At 40.2% G+C, this 21,368-nt stretch overlaps 1 protein-coding gene across 1 annotated transcript in view; it reads left to right on the forward strand.

Moving 5' to 3' along the window:
• Nucleotides 1–21,368, forward strand: part of PTPRT (protein tyrosine phosphatase receptor type T) — a 462,241-nt gene that overhangs the window by 388,966 nt on the left and 51,907 nt on the right. Inside the window, 4 exon segments of the mRNA XM_050907140.1 lie at nucleotides 2,077–2,212; nucleotides 9,822–9,851; nucleotides 17,173–17,220; nucleotides 19,442–19,590. Coding sequence (XP_050763097.1) covers nucleotides 2,077–2,212; nucleotides 9,822–9,851; nucleotides 17,173–17,220; nucleotides 19,442–19,590 — 363 coding nt within the window.

Genomic DNA, 21,368 nt, shown 5'->3' on the forward strand with positions numbered 1-21,368 from the left:
GTGGTAGAAAACCATTCTCCAACACCTATTATTTAGGGTCATAGGAGTAACTGCAACTCAGGTGAAGGATAATTTGGAGTACTTCTGAGTTTCACTTCAAACAAATAGTTTTAGCCATTTTCAGGGAAAAATTGTACCTTTATCATTTACTTTGTTGTATGATAGTGTCGGGATTGCCTCTATGATGGTATATAGCTCAACTCTTGGACAGATTTGCTCCAAGATTGTTAGAGATGTTGTCAAATAAAGATGGTAATATGCAACTGATAGGTTATTCTATTTTCACGCTCAGGAGTCCCATTAATGCATTTCAGACATGTGAGCACAGAAGTTACCAGTGAACTCTTAACTGAATGGGAAAATTGGTGGACGCAGCAGAGCAGTAGAGTTGTCAGGGACAAAAAGCTGAAAATTACATGCGTGCTTCAAACAGCCAGCATTTTTGCTTGGTAAATATTGTGCTTTGCTGTGGCAAACTAGATTAACAGCTTAGCTGTAGGAAAAGTGAAATCATACTTTTATCACTACATGTGGTGAGCTTTCTTGTTTTGCATTTATTGTGTCATTGTTCTGTATGTACTCTTCAAGATATGATGAGAGGAGAATATAACACTTTATTCGAGATCAGTTCCTCATCCCTGGAAGTCCATCAGCTAAGGGCCTATTCAGAACATATCAGAAGGCCCTATATTCAGTTATATGATTTGGTCATGTTAACCATTGGGACTCATCCTCGCAGACAGAGATCTTTTAAAGCGTATGCAGTTTAACGTGTGGCAAATCGGCAAAAGAATAACCCAGTGAGGTTTTCTACTGTTTCACCAACATACGGACTTGATTGAATACGATCTCCCCAAGCAACTGACTTCATGAACAGAAGTGATTCAGCTTTTCCTGAAGGTCAGCAACACAGAGTTGTTAAAAGAGCAAAACATTGTGGTCTTCTGATGACAGCACTCTGTTTTCACCTGTGATTCCCTTTTCCTACTGTTTAAGCTGTAGAGGAAGATTTGGCTGACTCCAACAGCAGAGGTGAAGCCCAAAATAAGATTGTGATCTCATGTAACATGAATTCATTTAACTTCCATCAAATGCAATGGTGGTATTTTTAAGAGTAGTTAAATATATCAGGAATATAATAAAGTTAGGGTTATTTAGTCTTTAGAGTAGCCACGAGTCAAATCTTGTGGGGCTTTCTACATCAAGTTCAGTGGTTTAAGCTGTATCTGGAAAAATTCTGTGCAGCAAGTAGTGAAGTCAGCAGAGCTAAGGTCTGTAATAAGCGCTATACAAGTAGTCCCAGCAATAGGGGAGAAGGTAGCATTCTGCAAGGTCCTCAGTTATTGCAGGGGCAAAAGACCCTTAAAGTCAGATCGTGACAAGGAAGTAAAGGAAGAAACGCTGTGCAAATAATATTCCTAAATATGTTTTATTTTTAGGTGTGTAGGCTTTACTCTCAAAAAACAAAAATTTCAAATAGGAATTATGTTGTCCTGCCTGGGCTGGAGAACAACTCATGCGTGGAATACATTAGATGATGTGGAGGGTGCTCTGTGCGTTGGGTTAATGCTTGTTACATGCGTAATTGTAACTGTATGTTTACAAAAGCCAGGCCTCCAGTATAGTGAGAAATACAAATGCATTCTGATTTTAGAAGAAAAAAGTTTCTGCAAGTAGTATTATGGGATATGTTACTGCAAACTTTTACGTTCGTGATTTTGATGGGTAAGGATTGGACCTCCACTTAAGCTATTTGAGATGAAAATTATAAGTGCTATTAATTGTCCTGCTTCTGGGTGTATGCTGAGTGCTTCAGGAGAGTAATTCCCCATTACAGTATACTATGGTAAAATATTAAAGTCAGTTGTGTTACACTGGGATTTTACACCCTATTACTGCTCTGAATTATCTGTCATTAGCCCTTATTAAAGGCAGATTTGGTTAGATGGACAATCGTCTGTTGCAATTTGATTGCAAATATGTTGTTAGGCTTTCAAATTAGTAAAGTGGATCATTGCACAATTTTTCCACAAATTCTCTTTTTATCTTCTCCTTCCTCTCCCTCCATCTTTTAAGGAGCTTCCACCCAGAATTCCAATGCAGTGGAACCAGAAAAACAAGTTGACAGCACAGTGAAAATGGCCGGAGTTATAGCTGGTCTTCTGATGTTTGTTATTATCCTCTTGGGAGCAATGCTTACTATCAAGAGAAGGTAAGTTTCTGCTTTGCTTCCATCTTGGACCTTCTGGCTAGAGTGTTGTTACTTCAAAAAGAAGAATAAATTTGGTAGAGATAAAACATTCCATTTGTGTTACAGAGGGCAGCATTTCATACCTATTTATGTAACGCTGCCACTAAGAAGTTGTAGTCCCAGAAGAAAAGCCTGTTCCGGCAGATACTATATGAGCAACAAAAGAATAGTTGTTACTGCAAAGAGTTAATGATAATTAACTGATAATTAATGAGAAGGGATAGCTCATGAAAAAGCATGGAGAAATACAAAGCAATAATGAGGCAATGGAAGTGGGCATGTGAGCCTGTGCAGGTAGCACAACAGTGGTTGTGCTTCTAATAGAAGACAAGAATTCTTTCTTAACAGTCAAGAAAAACAATGTCTTGAAATAATGTGATCAAGGGTCTTGTTCCCAAGTGAGTCTTGACGAGACTTATTTTCACACAGCAATTTCTTTGCAACCAGTGTTCATCTGGAATATTACATCTTGCTGAGGGTTAGAATCTTTCCAAGAGTTAGCTTTAATTTACAGGGGAACGAAACTTGGAAAAATCATGTATGGTAATGAAATTTGTTCAAACAGTTCATTTTGCGTGATTTTCTTTGGACCGTTTGCACTTACACTTTGAAGTAGATTATTGTAGTTGCTACTATTTGACGAGCTCCACGTTTACAGTGTAATATATTGATTCAGAAAACCACTTAGGCAAGAGGTTTTCTTGAGAAAAGGATGTATTTTGTATATTTTTTTTTACCAGTCCTATTCCTGAAGTGAAGCCTACTTTTCAACAGTAATTTGATTCTAAATAAAACAAGAGCCTAGGTAGCCTGGCAGCCCCTTGTCTAGGGTACAGGTAGCGTTACATGGGAGAGCCTTGATGGTTTTACTTGGTCTGTTGCAGAGAGTGCAGCTTTTCAAACCAAAGCTCTGTTCCTTTGAGATCTCTTATGTCTATGACAAACAGTCACTCATTTCCCGAAAATAAGAACAGCAGTTAAATCTAGATATGATCTCTATCTTAATTCAGAGCACATATGCAAATGGAATAACTCTGTGCTACAGATGCTGGAATGCAGGGCTGCTATTCAGAAAGACCTTGAGAGGCTGGAGAAATGGGCTGGTGGGAACCTCATGAAGTTTAGCGAAGGCAAAGTCCTGCATCTGGGATGGAGTAACCCCATGCAACAGTACAGGCAGGTTTGCAGAAAAGGATCTGGAGGTCTTGGTGGACAAGTCGAACACGAGTCAGCAACGTGCCTTTGCAGCAAAGAAGGTCAACTGCATCCTGGGCGGTGTTAGCAAGAGTATAGCCAGCAGGTTGAGGCAAGTGATTATTCCCTTCTGTTTGCCATCGGTGAGATTGCTCTGGGCATACTGTGTCCAGTTTGGGGATCCTCAGTACAAGAAAGGCACTGATACATTAGAGCAAGTCCAGAGGAGGGTTACCAAGATGGTTTGGAGGTGGAGAATCTCCATCCTTGGAGAAATTAAAAACTTGACTTGGACAAGGCCCTGAGGGACTTGCTGCAAGTGAAACTGGTTTAAGCTAGACTAGATGTCTTTTGAGTAGCCTTTCCAAATGATGTAATTCTACAAAACTGATCGCATATGTACTGACTACTGTGAATTCCTGTTGAATTAACTGAAGGTGTGGGCAATCTAGATTTTTTCATCCAATTTTTATTGTGTGTAAAAATTTCAGATTTTGTGGACAAATGTGTATGTGTTTTGTAGTCACATCTACTGCACTTTTGTTCAATGTTAAGCCCAAACAGTATAGATGTCGCTGATTCCAGTCCCCTGGGAGCTTTTCAGTTCATAAGCAGAACAAAAATCAGATGCCTCCAATGAAAAACAGAAAAAGGGTTTCAGTAAAAATTGAGCTGGGTTTCTGGTTTGGTTAATGCCCAGCCCTCATCCATTCCTGTTACCTTCCTAAAAGCTCTTTAAGAAAAGCTTTTATTTTCAGCTTGAAAGATAAAACTTATTAGGAAAGCTATCAGAGCAATGCCACATCTGAACATCCTGGTGTATTTCACAAGCTATTAAAAGTTGATAGCATTTCTGTCCCATAATATGTTGTTACTATAAATCGTGTATATTACTGGGCAGAAAATAAACAATGATTTTTCATGATGACCAGGAATTCCTTACTTGAGGACAGTTTTTCTGTGGTGTAGCCTGCCAACAGCTAAGTCAGAGAGGTAAGGCTACTCTTATGAGGCAATATACTTAAATATTAAGGAGGTAGTATTTGTAATCTCTGTATTTTCTCAAATATGGAGTTAAAAGTACAAAATGGGAGGTATTTGGATGATTAGCCAGTTTATCAGTGTATGTACACTTACAAATACTTCAGTGGCAATGAAGGAAGACAGTAAAATGCATGATGGTTGTTCCTGTGTGAGAGATGTTTTCAATAGATTCTGATCAAAAAGGAAATTCAAAAGTCAAATCTTCATTGCAGTAGACCATAGGTTCATTTTCAGGATTTTCACAAACAATGCTGACCCCCTGTCTGCATGCCGTAGGTCAGAACTTCCATAGATCTCCATAATTACTGTTTTTATTTTCAGTCAGTTATATGTGTGGTAGAATATCTCACTGCTTTGTTCACCAAAGGCCATTTTTCCCTATTTTCAGATTTCACATCAAACTTGTATTCCCAAACAGTCTACCACATCTTTCAAAATGTAAATGTGGGACTCTTGTTGTTAAACACTGTGATTGCTGCCAATGTATTTTTTGTATAAATTTGAAAACAGTTAGGAAATTTCACAGAGGTAGAATTATGGGCAAGTAATTTTTTTCTCCAAACGCTATGGAAGAAGTCTTCATTGTTCCCATTCTGATGAATGCATAGATGTAGAGATGTCTTGATACATATCGATGATTCAGCATCTTGGCTTAATCTTCTGTCTTCCACTGGAAACTGGAAAACCAGCAAAAGGCCGAGTTACCAATATGTAGGAATCTTTCAAAGAAAAACTACAAATTTACAGTTTATTTAGATTATCAGATTACCTTTTTTTTTTGCTTTTGTTTGTTTTTAAATGGACTCTACATATTTTCTGCATAATATAACCAGCTTTTACTAGAGGTCAGGAGGAAACTTAGAGGCTGTGTTATTGTTTAGTTAGCAGGTATATAAAATCAATGGATTTTAGCTTAATTTTTTTTTTTTCCTGATGGATTTTTAACTCAGGTAAGTAAATGAAGGGGAGATCTATCAAGATCCAGCTTTTTCCAACATTTGATTCTTCTGATGTTTTGGCTGTCATGACTGCTCCAATATAAGTTGATATCTCATAGAGAAACACAGACAAACCCAGAATCAAAAATACTTGTAATGCAGAGCAAGTTCTAGAGGCTGGTGACTGAGGACCCATTTGCTTGATATAAAAATTCCTGAGCTGGTGCTGACCTGAGCTGGCCCCTAACACAGTGCTCATGTTCTTCTGAGGAACTAGCCTGGTCCCAAAAGCAGCAATGTTCAGTGAATTTGGGTGTGAAGTCCCATGGACAGAACTTTGCTGAATCGGGCTTTGCCATAGGCTCTGTTAACCTGGGCATCTTTCTTCAAAATTAAAATTAGAAAGGAGGTGAATGGGAATATTAGAAACATCAATTCTCCCCTTTTTCTTTCTAGAGCTGGAAAACTACGTTTTCCTCTGTGTCGTCTCCCGCCCCAGTGCAAACAGGCAAAATCACTGCAGTCTGTATCTCTCTTTCCCTGTTTGCTGTCATTTGCAATGTTACCCCCTGGAATACACACTATTATAAGAAATAAACTGGCTCATCGACTTTAAAATCTTTTCCCATTTAGAAGCTATAACAGTGCAGAAAGAGGTTTTGGAGGCTTGCTCTCTCTAGGTCTGTGTAGCACACCTCCAGCACTGCTGACAAACCTGCTGATTGCATCGGTTCTGGGTCTCCCTTGAATGGGCACCACCAGTCACGTCCAGTTGAGACTCGGAGCTGCATATGGACAAGTGTTCCCTGAAGATGAACTTAAGCCTGTCAGGCTCATTTCATTTGTAAACTAATGCGGATTGGGACCAGTTTTTATAAAAGAAAAGGCCGCTTTGGAGCACAGATTGATTTGAATTTCTGGAGGAGCTGAAAGCTCGCACTTGTCTGAGAGAACAGTTTAACAACAAAGTTCTCTTTCTGTTTTACAAACAGAAATGTTAGGAGCTTAAGCTCTTGCATTCGATTTTTGCATTAACCTTACTTTAAAAAGAGTTCCCCTTTTCAGTTCACTAAGGCTAATGCCTCAGTGTACAAGACAGTGTAGTCTTGCAAGGCAACAATGCAGAAAAATAATTTAATTAGACAAACTTCAGGCATTTTCTTCAAATGGAGCTGGAAAATATCACAGTGACATTTGTTCATGGTCCAGTGCATCATAGTTCATTGGTAATAGGCACAGTAGTGGATTTCCTGAATGAAGCATTTTGTTAACCAGTGCAAAGAGCAAAGGAAGGAGAGAGATTAGAAGAGACGGAAACACTAAGGGAAGGCAGGCACTGGTTTGAGATTAGGATTAGGCAGATCATCAGAAGCTGCTTTTTGTCTGTGAGATGCACTAAATCAAAATACTTTCTTGAACCTTTCATATACAAGGCATGAGCAAGTGTTACCCAGTTGCTCATAGTTTCAATAGACTATTGCAAAAACTCCAGCGACTTTCTGGGGGCTGCCAATGTTTTATAGGGTTTAGTCAGATATGTGAAGCTAAATTAAGCCAGCCAGAATGTTTATGCAGTGGAAAATTTGGGTTTGACTTTGTTATTTAAAAGGTTTAGTTGAACCCCGGGGTCGCCTAAAGTCTGCTAAAGTTTCTGTATAACTATGTAAAAGTTGTGTGTGTGTATATATAAATTTCTGTTTTAACTATGACTGTCTTACAGTATCTAAAATGAAAACTGTTAACAAAATTTGTTTTTTTGGTTTTGGGAACCCACTAGCTACGTGAGTTACATGTTTGCAGCTCTAGTATCATCATATGTATGTGGACACACAAATTGCTGCAACGTAATTTAGCCTGTTAATTTACAGGCGGTGATCAGTGCCCACATGGGTGCATTTGCCCACGTGAGGCAGTACCGCTTTCTTTCATTAATAGGTACATACCTTGACATACCTCATTTTTATTGTATCAAAACATTGCTAATTCTCTAAGGAGCTTGTTTGTTTGGCCTTAATATTAGTTAAATATTTTTGTGTAATAGAGAATACAGGACCAGTTAGTAAAAACAAGCTGAAACAAGAAAAACAAGACATTAGTAAACTTCCTTTCTGGAGAAAATACCCTTTGACTGTGCCCCCCCAAAGGATTAGATTTTGGTCAGTTCTGATTTCATCTGGACAGTTTTAACTCCGGTGTCATCGTGACTTGCGTTTCCCTGGAGTGAAGAATGTGACACTTCTCAGGCTTTTGCGTTTGAGCGGACAAAGCCTCTACTGACCCCTTTAAGTATAAGACTGAATAAATAGGATCAGACAGCCTGTCATGGGTGCACTGTAAATAAGTTCTTTAAACTGCTGTTGGTAGCAAAAAAGGAGATTTGGGGATATGTAGGGTCTAGGATTAGTTCCTTCTGTGAAAATTCAGCTCCTTATCCTGGATTAGGATTTAGGTTGTTACCTTAAATTAATTAAATAAAACCCAAAAGCCGCTCGAGCAGAACATACCCAAGCTATAAGATAGAATTAACAAAGGGATATTTGCACATTCAGTGACCCGGGTCCCTTCTGTGTCCATATTTAAGGTGGATGACAGGCAGGGTTTTCAGGGTGTGTGATACATTCTAGGATCAGGTCATATTTTCAGTGATCCATAACTCTGACCAATTTCGACAGTTAGTTTTGAAATATTCCTTAGGGAGTCCTTATTTTAGGTTCCATATTTTGGGAGAATTTGAGCCAAAATGGCCTGTCCAATTCCAAAATATAATCCTCCTTTTGTTTGTCTTCCTTTATTTTCTATCCTTGTGGAATAAATCTTTCTGAGCTTTCCTCTGCAACCTTGAGGGATACGCAGCTTTTTAATGAGAACTAAGAGTCTTGTGTGATCACATATGCCTGCTGGCCAAGATATGAGGAAAGCAGAAAGTACAGCAAGATGTTCAACGGAATAATTACAGTTGATGGTGCTGTGTTGAAGCCTGACGCTGGCCTGTCGGAGGGGTTGGGTTAACGGAATCATTTGGGGGATGTAGGGGGTTCAGCTGTGTGGGCTCTCATTTTCCGCATCCTGGTGATTTTTCCCCTTCTTTAGAGGTTCAGAGGAACTTGGAATTTCACAGTGAAGCTCTGTGGCAATCGCTGCACCTTAACTGGTGCATTGCTATGGCATGTAGAATTTCAGGGTTTCAGGAGATAATAGCATTATGTTAAAAATACATTCAGGTGTACTTTGGAATCAGTGTCATTCAAATAACTTGGCATATACTGGGAATCTGCCCGCAATTTCAGGTTTACAGCAAGGGCCACCACCAGGCAAAACACATCATTTCAGAGTAATCCTCTTGAACGTCTGTAAGTCACCGTCCTTTACCCAGTGTGCGCATAGCAAAGAGGGCGATGGTGCACAGAGAGTAACTGCGCTGAATCTGGTTTCCATGTGTGCTTATGAAAGTTGTGTTCAGAGCAGCCATAAAAGTGAACGCTCGAACCCTGCATTTATACTTCAAAGCGCTTCCTAGTATTTGTAGTGTCTTCAAGGATAGGATTTTAAAGTTGTGCAGTAGGTTGAAGTTTGTGTTTCGTTGGTTTTCCCTGTCTTGACCATAGCTGCTGCTTTCGAGGCTCCCTTGTGCCTTGCTGTAAATCTGTAGTAACATGTGCTAGATCTGTTGTGAAACAGCCTTTTCAGAGAAGCCCTTTTCCAGTTATAAAAGGGAAGACATCACCTCTTAAGTTATAACTGATTGCCAAGGCTCGTTTTGTGGCGCTCTTCAAAAAACATATCAAAATGTTCTGAAGTGTATTGCTGAAAAACTGATAGAAGATGCTTAATCACAGTGACACAGAAAGCTAATGCATACCCCCAGTGATCATCTATAAATATATAGTGATGCTTGAATTGTTAATGAACTATTTGCATTTTAGCGTTTGATGAAGCTTGATTTATCATTACACAATTCACTCATTGTCTAAATATTCCAAAATTGTGGTGGTCTTACATTGTTACTTTCCTATTTATTGTTATTTATATTAATAGCTCTTATATATGTCTTTCCATTCCAAAAATCTCAAAGCACTTCACAGGCAAAGGTAAGTCTCATTACCTGTGTTACTGACATGGCAAAATTAAGGAAGAAAGAGGTGAGGGGATTTATTCATGGTGACACAAGGGAGTAGCAGAAGTGGAAACACAACCTGTGTTTCCTGTCTCCAGTTCGGTATCCATTCCTCACTGACATATAGCTTCTGAAAAAAGTGTAGGAGAATAGCACAAGAGGCAGCACAAATACTTTATATATTGAAAAAAATCCTAGAGTTCATATAAATCTAATTATGTGTTTGTCTTTTTTTCTCCTTTTGGATATTTTGTTCATCTGACTGGCCGTCGATATTTAGAAGAAATGCATATTCCTACTCCTATTACTTGTAAGTACTTGGCTGGGGATGACGTTTCTTGAGCGTGCTCACCCTGTGGTAATTTTGTGCTTTGTTGTATTCTTTTACCACTTTTTTTTTTTTTTACCATTCCATTTATCCTTGTCTTTTCCAGCAGCTTGTGTTTTATTTTCTCAGTTTCACACTGTTACATTTTCCCTGTTTTTCCATTGCACCTATAACTGTGCCTGCAAACACATAAATGTCCACAGATATGTCAGTTATGGTTTGTAGTTCTTCAAATGCTAATGGACAAATACAGAGTGTCCCAACAGCACCTTTTTTAGTTGTCCATGGTATTTAGCCAGACTGCAGGGAAATTCACGCCTGAAAGTTATTGCTGGGAATTTCTCAGCCATGGATATAAGCTTTCTAAAAATGTCAGGTTTCTGACAACTAGGACTCGGCGTTATCTCAGCAAACATCCCTGTTCCTGGAGTTGCCAGGTTCTGAGTGTCAGTTTAGACCGTTGGATGCTGAAGTGGTTCAGATATTCAGATCTAAATCACCTGTCCAGTCCTAATGACAATGCTGCATAATTAAGGCAGTTGTTAAGGCGCCTGAAAATGCTTCACACATCAGTACTTCCAGAGCCATCTGTTGTCTAAAGATTGAGGGGCTGGAAAGTAATCAGGGCCAAGCTGTTTCTGCCATGATAATAGTTGTCTGAGGATCAGGAGGAGGAGAGGACCGGATCAATGATCGGAGGAAAGAGTCCTGGAGAATTGAGTTGGATGCCTTTGCTGCCCCCAGAGGGTTGGGAGGGATGGAGAAGGCAACTGTTACTGCTGAGAGAAACAGGTCTCCCCTCTCCGTCTCTCAGAAGCAGCAGCCGTATCGCTGACCTAAACCTTTCCCCCAAAAGCAGCAACCTGCCAGACTTTCCAGGGCTCTGACATCGACAAAGTTGTCAAAAGGGCCGCATCTGCTCTGCTAGCACCTCCTAGTCTGCCATCCCGGCAACCTCCTCCTTTGCCTGTTCCTACAGTTCATCTTTGTCTTGATGTTGTGACTTTGTCCTATGGACACATCTCAAAGGTGTTTAGCAGATCGGCAAAATGAGTGCATTAATATTCTGCCATTTTAGTGGAAGTCGACTTCTTTTCCATATGAGTTGATTTACATCCAAAGAACAAGGCAAAGGAGCTAAGTATGAGGATCCCTGTGTACCACCTCTTGGAGTGATTTTGCTTCTTGATGACCTATAGAAAAACAATTGAAAGAGGAACCTTCCCCACGTGCTAAGTGTGTGCGGAGCCTAAAGACACCATAATGAACCTTGACTTTGCCCAGTTACGTAATTGTAAATGCAGAGTAACTCCATTTCCTCTAGACTTCACACTGGTTCACCAAGAATGGAATTTGACCTTAAGTAGTCAGATTCCAAGAGAAATTTAACTAAGTGCTAAAGTAGGGGACGGTTTTAACGCATAGGTGCTACTAGCTAGTTGCATTTCTTGCTACAACCTTTCCTCTTCTGCATGTTTCTCATGAACTTCAGAAAAGTGCCCTCTGCACTGTTCTGCTGTTTTGGTTTCCTTACAACCAGTCAGCACCGTTGCCTGAAAAATTCAGTCCCCAGTTTTCCATTATAATTTTGTCTTCTTCCAGCAGGCAGTATGTGGTGAGAATGTTCGCTGCTTTATTTTATTTTAAGATTTGTGTATTTAAAAAGATGAATCAACTTCTGAGCCCTATGTGACCCCTTTTTACAACTGCACAACAACATTGCTTTAAGCAGTCAGCTGAGGATTGCTCTGCTACAGAGAAAGTAAGGGTATCATTAACTGGTCTCTTTGCTGTCTTGTAATGGCTTCTGTGGATCAATATACTAGAACTTTTTTCTCAGGGAACAGGAGAGTGACTCGGGAAAAGTGAAGAGACAAACCTCTGGAGGTCACCCAAGCCTGAGGTTGCAATGAGCTTCAGCAGTAGCAGAAGCAAGTGCTTTAATAAGATTTAATAAGGCAGATGTACACCATGCAGCCTACCACAAGAGAGAAAAGCCAGAGGTATCATCAGGCAAGCTTATGTATTCATAGCAGCCCACTGAAGCACTCGATGGAGATTTGAGCTCAGGATGCAGAAATCATGTAACTGTATCTCCCTAGTACTGCACCCAACGTTTTTTGCAGAGAGCTCATTCTTAGCTCTCTGCTTATGGTGTCCCAGGTACTGCGTCAAGCATGAGCTCTGCTAGCTGGAGCATCACAGTGGTAGAAGTAACACATAAATAGTCATCACACAATAAATACTTCCATCATCAGGCTACGCATGTCAGCATTTCGTTTCGGATTAACATTTGGCCTGTTCCCTGATCTGGTAAAACCAAGCTCTGTTTGGTTTTTTTTTTTTTTCCCTGAACGTTCATCAGGGTACGAGGGATGTTCCAATAGTGAGGGAAGAAAGCAGCAGAATCCATGAAGGATCATATGATGAAGTTTTATTGAGTTTCATTTTTCAAGTTTCACATGAAATAGGATGTTTCATTATGATTGCAGATGAAAATCTTAAATTGCTAAGGACTGTGTTCTAAGCCAAAGCTGACAGAAATTGCTACAGCCTCTTATGAGCAGAGAGGTTTGATTTAAGTTTATTTGAAATGTTGTGAAAATAAGAGCAGCAATATGTGTGTGTATATATATATTTTTTAAATAGAATTGGTTTCCATGCTTTGACCTTGTATGAATGTTTTAGTCCTGAAGCAAAATTCAGTTGACTGAGTTACCAGTATTGAAAAGCAGGCTCTCAAATAGATCTGCTGGCAGACCTTTAAATACGACCATATGGACTACATCACTTTATTTTTAGTTTCAGTTTCTGGACTTCAAAGTTGCACTTCTTAGAGTAATTCTCGTCTGCTTTCAGATAATTCCTCTCAACCCTTTGTCATCTACTGTACTGGCATTTCTTCTTGTTAGGGACCAAAATCTCCAAGCCTAACTCTTCTAAACAGTTCTTAATTATAAGTCTATTAAAGTCATGGAGACTTATGTCATGAGTAACTGTTTTTTACAGAGAAGGGCCATAAGCGTTGTGGTAATCTCTAGGCTGGAGTTCTGCCTTCAGCCTGTCTTGTGTTCCGCTGCAATCCAGGACTGTAAAATCTGATTCTGTAAGGTGGTTGAGTACCTGCAGCTTTGGTCAAACCAGTCAAAAATATTCATTTATAGGAGCAGCTCTTTTAGCTAGTTTGTGCATACATAGTTATGGGTAAATAGTTACGGGATTTTTGTATAGCAACACTTCATTAAAAACTTTCTACAACATATAGGAAGGCATGTTATTGTGGCTGAAAGAGAAGGCCATAAAGATCTTTAATGCGCTTTAAGTGGAAGTACAAACCCAGGAGGCCTCTATTCCTAACTTGCTAAGTCACCGTGCAGGATTGACATCAGTTTGTGTACTTCAGTTTACTCATCATTAAAAGTTAGTTGCTTAGGATTTGAGATCCTTGGACAGAACTTGGTTTTGAGATGGGAAGAGAGGGATGCGGAACTAGGAGTTCCTGTCCCAGTGCACTCATTGCTTCCCTGTCGCCAGGGTGATGCATGAACCTTTTCAGAGGAGTTACTCTGTATTTACACCAATACAAATGTTGTCTAAGGTTTGTTTAGAATTGCTAGCTCTGTCACATTGCACTTAAGTTTAATGCGTTGTAAGATACGATGTGCAATGTAAGATAGCAACCCATCCACATCTGAAAGTTTTCGTTTCTTTTCCTAGCTGAAGCTGTAAAACACAGACAGCAATTCATCTGGTTTAAAGGAGGTTTTGCATTTAATGACAGACACCTCTTTTGCAACAGTGTTTTCAACTGCAGCAACCCATATCAAGGCTTTATTATTTCCTCACCAGGAAAAGGAATGGAAATGTTTTCTGTATGTGGGTTGGTTTGTTTTGTTTTGTTTCTTTCTCCTGGGCTGGGTAATGGTTGCAGAATGAAATTTAATCAAGAGTGATATCAGACCAGAGAGGTATTTCTGGAAATATATAGATTCATGTACGTGTTACAAGCAGTCAGTTTAATGTTATTTATAAGAAAAGGGCACTCAATGGCTAATATGTTGTTTTCCTTTTCCCCTGAACTGGCCAGAGTACTGAGGACACGATTGCAGTGTAGGAAGCCCCTTCAGCTCCCATAGTAATTTCATACCAATTTTAATTGTGGTGGTGGTTTCAGCCAGGAGTTTCTTTTCACGGGAGAGGTTCTGTCAAAGGTATTGAGCTAAATTTATACTTGCATTTTCTGAAATAACAGAGTTTGTGCTGAATTTATTTCCACCGTCTGTGGGACATTTGAAAAGAAATAAAACATTATTTTATTTATAGGCATACCTCTGTATAACCATGTACATACAGAAATATCTCCATATATGTCCATGGATGGTGGGATCTGCCTGCACAGGTCAGCTTGCTAAATCAGACTTTTAAGAAGAAACTGGTTTTCTTATTAGATGCTGGAAAAACAGAATCATTAATCAGTGGTTGTGCCAGTCTAATGAAAGCCAATTAAAAAAAAAATGATTAAAATCCAGAAAGTAAGTGAGATTTTATTTAGAACATGTCTGTGTGGTGATTGCAGCCTAAACTTTGCAGGGCAGTGTTTGCTGGCTGTCTATACCAGCCTATACTTATACTGTGGGGCTTTTGGCTTCCCCATGGCAGGCGCTAAAAAAGTGCAAGTAAAGCTGTCTCTGCGCTTGCCTGTAAGTGGAGGATTTGCCCTTATAGCGGCTGTAAGAAGCAGCAAGCTGCCCATGTGCTCGGGCCAGAGAGTGTTTCTCAGCTCTGCTGAGGTTGCGGTCTGCACAAAGGGAGCACGCGATGCAGTGCCGTTCTCGGCAGGCCCCGGGGAGCTCGGCGAGGAGATACCCAACCTGCCAGCCTGCCGGCGGGCTGAGCTGCTTTTAACTTCATTCCTCTTGCTCTCTGTTTAAAGACCTCTAGTGACCGAGATTTCACAGCCCTGCCTACCCTACCTTGAGAGATGGGCAGCTTCTACTGCATATAGTTTTCCCAAAGTTTAAAGTGAACTGCCCTTCACATAGCTTAGCCTCATTACTTTTTCCCCAGCCCCCGTAGACAGGGAGAACAGCTTCCCTGTCGTGTCTTTTCATATATTTGAAGACCTATCAGCCCTATTTGATTTTCTTTTCTCTAGATTAAAGATCCATATTTCCTTTGGCCTTTCTTGTAGGTCATGTTTTCTAGATGTACCTTTCTTGTTCTGCCTTTGTATGTGTCCCTCTGGCACCCATCTTATTTGAAGTGCAGTATCGCAGCAGAGGCCTTTACCGATCCTCGGTCAGAGCAAAAGGATTACCTGTGGCTTGCAGACCATAGTGCCATGTATAATCCCTCCCTTATTTTTACACCAGCATGAAGCTGTTCTTTCGAATTGAGTTTGTGATCTACTACAGGTTTAGGGGACAGAGAACCTTTTCAATAGAACTGCTCTTTAGCCAGTGCTCCTAGTTGGGTATTTGCACTGCTGATTGCTGCCTGCCTTAAATTTGTGCAGATTTCATCATAAATAATAAATATACTCCTAGCAGGCTGCTGCGCACAAATATCTAAAAGGAATTGTATTTTGTAGCTTTCTTAAATTGCTTATTGAATATGAGGGCAATATGCAATTCTTGTCTGTAGGAGGAAATTTCATGTTTAACTTATGTGATCTATACCTAATGTCTAAATTACCTGTGCATGCAAATCTACATTATAGTGTATATAATCCATCCTTGTGAAACATCTAAAATTAAATCTGTCAACGTTACATGTATAAGAGCTCTTTAGGAGTGGCAGTTACAGATTTAACATTCATGCATGTAAAATTGATATAAAAAGTTAGAGAAGAGTTTGAAGCTGCGTTTAAAATGTAATCCCTGAAGTTTATCCAGACGTCTGCAAAACAGGAGTCTGATCCTGCAGATACTGCTAACTGAAAATGTTGCTTGAGCTTTCTGATTAATGCCCATGGCAGTAAATGCTTCGCACTTGATGCTAGGTTTGCATTCCTTGACTGTTAAACTGGAACTCCCACAATTTTAATATAGTGCTTCAGCATTTTATATCTAGTCTCTGATAGGAGCAGAAGTTTCAAAAATAGCGGAATCAAATCTCCATTTATTTTTTTTTTTCCCCCCAAAATTCGCACTTAGTTGAAGTTCACTGCCAATAGTTGTTATCCTTGCTTTAGTTGAGTTAGCTTCAACTGCCTGATTATACAGCTGGTTTCATTTTTTTTTATTCTGCTTTGAGCATCTTTCTGTTTCATCCCTCCTGTGTGTGTATCGTGTCTGTAAACATCATCTCTTCATTTACAAGCCCTCTTGAACTGAAAAGGACAACCCAGTAACCCCCATCCATGGACTCCTGTTTTCTTCTTGGCACGTTTTCCATACACTTAAACATAAAACGGCCATTAATATCGCCTTATTCACATTTTGACGTTTGAACCTCTTCACCCTGTGTTGATTGTATCAGACTCCTCTTCCAAATATCTGCCCGGTCCTTTATTTCTTCCCCTTTTCAGCTGCATAATGCATGAGACGCAAAGTGTCTTCTCAGTGCCTGGTGACAGACTGTGCTGGGAACGCGCCGGCGGCAGCCTGCAGCCAGCCCGTGATTGACACTAATGCACTGATAGCAGTTTCATCTGGGTGTTGCAGTTGTGTTTAGGGGAAGCTGGTCAGTAAGGAGAGCGGGAGCCGTGTCACTGATGCGGCTTGTCAGTGATTCAGAGAGATCCCTTGAAGTGCCCTATTTTTGGAAACAGCATTTCCAGATAAATGCTTTTCCAATTCCAAAGGCATTTTGACATGCTGGGAAATAAACCTCTACCTAGCTGTGGGTTTAAGTCACATCCCTAACATTCTAGAAAGTGCTAGTCATTTGATTTTATAATCCTTTCTATGAATTATAATGATGGTAAGGACCAAATAGGCTTAGTCCTGTGCTGCCACTCTATCCAGACACGTAACGGAGGCAGAAAAGGCACATTTAGAAACCGAGAGCCCCTTGATGTGTCTGGCAAGCTTAGCTCTGAAATCCTCAAAAGAGATCTGTCTTCCTTTTCCCTCTAAATTTAGATGAAGAATTTTTACATTCTTGGAAGAGAGAGGGAGAAAGGTGGAAACTGATAACACGCTGTTGAAAGAAAATTGTAGCGTTTTCAAATGCAGAACAATTTTCTGTGTGGCTTCTCTCTGAACATGCGTAAGCATTAGCTGGTCCACCTGCGAGCAGCCTGGTTTGTGTGTGCGAGTTAGATTGAGAACTTTAAACTCATGTCACCTTTTCTTTTTAGGCATTCAAGCCAATGTTTTAGGGGCCTCTCTGTCTTCTACAGGACCAGGTAGAACTGCTTCGCATAGGGCTTTTGTAAGCAGGCCTTTGGGGACTAATGGGCTTGGGTTTGGGGTTATTTTTTCCTGCCTAGCACATGCAGAAATGTTGTTGCTCGTTCACTGAAAGAGAAAATGAGTTTGCCAGTTCCAGCTCTTTGTAGCTTGTTGGCATCTCTGAAAAGATACCAGGCAATGGGACTTACAGATAATTATTGCCACAAATAATTTAATCTGGATTTAATAAGGAAGTCACCCTTTTTGACTCACCATTTTTAAACATCAGTAGTGGTCGTCTGTAATGGCTCACCCCAGCAGTCCAGAGTGCTTGTTATTAAGGACTTCGGCATTTTGGATTAGTGTTTCCCACTGAGAAATTTTAATTCCTGTTGCCAAAGAATTCACATAGCCATGTATGATTAGCAAATCTAAAGGATGAAAATAACTGCCCAGCAGGGTTAATACACTTCAAGACTATTGTTACCTCAGGTACCACGGCACAAAAAAAGGGGGCTCCCATGGCTGTAGCTCATAGTTAATAAATCTGACTGTGCTAACATTGCTGAACACTGGAAGCAAAGCTTTTAACATCATTAAACACCAGCTTTTTGCTTCATCACTCAAGGACGGTTCCTCTGTTTGCATCTTCATCTGCAGAAGTGGATATACCATGGAGATTTTGTGAGATCTAAAGATGCACTAATTATGTACCCGATTTGAATAGCTATGGGTTTGAATTGAAACCACTAACTGTAAAAGCCTGAACCTCAACTGGTTGAGCAGATGAAACAGATATATTTGTTCAAAAGTTTGCATCAAACATTGGACACTTCTCCATAAATCTGTGCTCTCCTGGTCTGGATTATCAGCTTGCCTTAAAATAGTCATTTCCCACAGACATAGGCAAAGGTTTTAGTCTCTTTGACCCTTCCTTGCAAATGAGTGTAACTGGCTTGGCTGCCCATCTCACGAAGGGCTGGGGCTCAGCTGTGTGCTTGAACTTGCTTGTAAATGCCACTCTGACATGTGCTGTGAGTAAATAAAGCCTGTTGGAATATGTTGCAAGGAATATCCTTTTAAGAATCTAATGAAGTTTAAAAGATGGGTAGTACTTACCATAAGCATGTCATTTTAGTGAAGAAAAACCTCATTGCAAAATGATTTAGTTGTTAGGATTTTTTTTTTAGTTGGAGGAAAAAAGAAAACTAAAGCTCCTTCTTACAGTAACCTGTTTTTCTCCCTTTTATTTTGTTTTAGTTTCTTATCTATGGAAGTTGTGTAAGCAAAGTTCTTTGCCGGTGCTAGGGATTTGTGTGATATTTTTTCAAGGTGTGGGTTGTAGAATGTCACACATTCATTTTTAAACAGTTTTGCTCTCCGATATGAATGAAGCACAGGGCAGTCAAATGTCAATGGAAGCTTAGCAGCTCACTTTTCCTGCTTCTCTCCATTTTCTTATTATTAGCTGTGTTTGCAAAAGAGGAGCCTCTTATGTTCTTGGCTTTGTTAGTGTTTTCAGAGCAGGCAGCGTTTCTGCTTTTGCCAACGTTTTTGACGTCTCCTCAAAATAAGAAAAGACCCCTATTCCCAGAACAGAGGCATATTTGGACATTTCTAAAATAACCTTTAAATTGCCCCACCCTTCGCTGACTGTCGATCCTCAGTGCGGTTTGGGGGTGTGTGTCAAAATTCAGTAGAGGCAGCTGTCCTCATTGCTCTGCTTGGGGCCAGGGCAAAACTCCTGCTCCAGCTCTCAGGTTGCACAGAGTCAGGTCGCACTCCCCCCCGGAGCACTCACAGAAAACCCCCGGAGCAGGTGCCCCCGTGGGACGGATGCAGCCGTCCCATTTACCTCCTAGCGAGCCGTTCTGATCGCTGCCCTCGTCCTGTGCCCTCTGCTCTTCCTGGAGCGGCTGACACCCGCTCCAGGGGCTTTGCCTATGCCACCCTCTTCAAGGATGACGTAGCACTCCTACTGCTGGGGTGATGCAGGTTTGTGCAAGATAAGTTACCGGGAGGGACAGCTAACTCAAAGACTGGTATCGCTATATTTGTTGTGCTCCACAACACTTATATTAAAAAGTTGTGGGGTTTCCTCTCGTGCGGCTTGCCACATGCCCTGCATGTCTGACCAAGTGGGATAATCGTGGTTTTCAAAATATTTTCTCATTGCTTTGTTTTTAATGAGGGAAAACTGACCTTGATTTCTCCCCTCTTCAAAATACCCTAAAGGAAGCTAGCCAAGAAGCAGAAGGAGACTCAGACCAGCACGCAGAGGGAGATGGGTCCCGTGGCTACTTCTGACAAGACCTCTACCAAACTCAGTGCTGTTCACAATGAAGAAGCTTTTTCTTCCAGCTGCCAAGATGTTAATGGATTCAGTAAGTTTAACTTGCTTGCAATGGATATGTCCCCCTTGGAGAGCTCTAGGTTCTTAAAAGGACCTATTCCTATGGGCACAATGTTGAGGAGCTAGGAATGACAGAGATAGAGATCATTGCAAAAGCTTGGTAGAAATCAGTTGTCTGAAATGTCTCTGACACTGCCCCTATTTTAACTGTCAGATAGGTGGAGAGCATTCGTTCTGACTCTAAATCTACTGACAATAATTTATAAAGTCTGTTCTAATAACTATATCAGACAGTCAAAAAGGCACACGTTTATTTGTTCTTCAGAAATATTTTTTCCTTTGTGAGTAGAAGAGTCAAATCAAATCACTTAGCTGACTTGTAGGATGAAATAACATTTTCTGTATGGAATTGTTATGAAAGAAAGCATGGTCTCCTGGTTAGAGAACTGGAATGGAAAGACAGCATTTCTTCTTTTGTCTGTGTCCTCGGCTGTTTATTCACACGGGTTCAGTAAAACTAATCTTAGTTAATACTTGTAAACCACTCAGACCTCTGTAGCTGGAAGAGTTTTGCGGGTAAAGGAGCACAAAGTCATACTCGAGCCTCGCTAGATCCAGATTGGGTGCATGGTGGATTGCATGGTGGATTTGTAAACTTTTTCGTATTAAATAAATTTTAACTTAGACACTATGGGAATGTCACTCCTTCTTTTGACACTTAGCCTCCTAGTTTGAACAGGGAACAGCTCTGAAGCACAATTACATGCTAAAACTCTTTTGTCTGTCTTAAACATCTTTAATGAAGTGTTTTTTCCCCTAATTACTAACATGGAAGTGCTTATGGTACAAAATGTGGTTTATCATTGAAACCTTTCTTTGTAATCTCAGAGTGAGTGGGACAGGCTGAGTGAATTCTTCTTTTCCCTCTATCTGTAGGTCATATCAAATTCCATCTGCATGTGTTGCTACTGCCACTCTGTGTAACATACCTGTGAGATGGATAAATAGGTGTTTGGGATCGTCAAGGCTAGCAGTCAACACTTCTTTCTGATATTAAATTGACTTGAGTCAAGATGTAATTTTCTCAGGTGCTGAGTAGCTATATCTCCTAAAGAGACAGCAAGAGTTGTCAGTGGTTCGTATCTTTGAAAGACAGGATAGCAGAGGACAGCATTGTAACAGACATCCTAGAAACAGCAAAGGTAGCTTGTTTAAAATGTATGGGGAAAATTTTAACACTTTCTTCACAATCTGGATTTTTAGAAGTTTGGGGATTTTTTTTCTGACCAGAAAACAGGAGAAGAGACGAGCTTGAAATGTGACCTCATTTTTTTTTCCCCTTGGTATTTTGAGAGACTAATTAAAACAGCTGAGTCATTTACTGGAAATGGCAACTATAGAAAATATGTTGTATCTAATTTTGTAAAAAAGCATCCCTCCAGGTTTTTTCTTTTTTTTTTAATCAGTTAGTCCTTTGCTTGTCTGACATCACTGCAGATTTTGTCACTGCCTCCTTCTATAACACAGCCTGAGTCGTCATGGGCCGATTCTTTTCTTTTTTTCCTCTTTATATCCATTAGAAACAATTATCAGTAAGCCTTCATGATTTCTCCAAATTTTTTACTGCCAGGTCCAGGGTGCTGAGGTGTTGGAGGTAAGTTCTGTGCAGTAATGTGCACATGCTGATACAGGAATTTCATGGGTAAAAGACTTTCTTTTTAAAAAATTGCCTTAATAGAGTTTAATACTTGAGGGTTTCTGTATGGGCCTACTCTAACTTTTGAATAACATGATAGGATTGCTTCTTAA

This window comes from Gymnogyps californianus, chromosome 17 (genome assembly GCF_018139145.2).
Source record: "Gymnogyps californianus isolate 813 chromosome 17, ASM1813914v2, whole genome shotgun sequence".
Classification (NCBI taxonomy): Eukaryota; Metazoa; Chordata; class Aves; order Accipitriformes; family Cathartidae; genus Gymnogyps; species Gymnogyps californianus.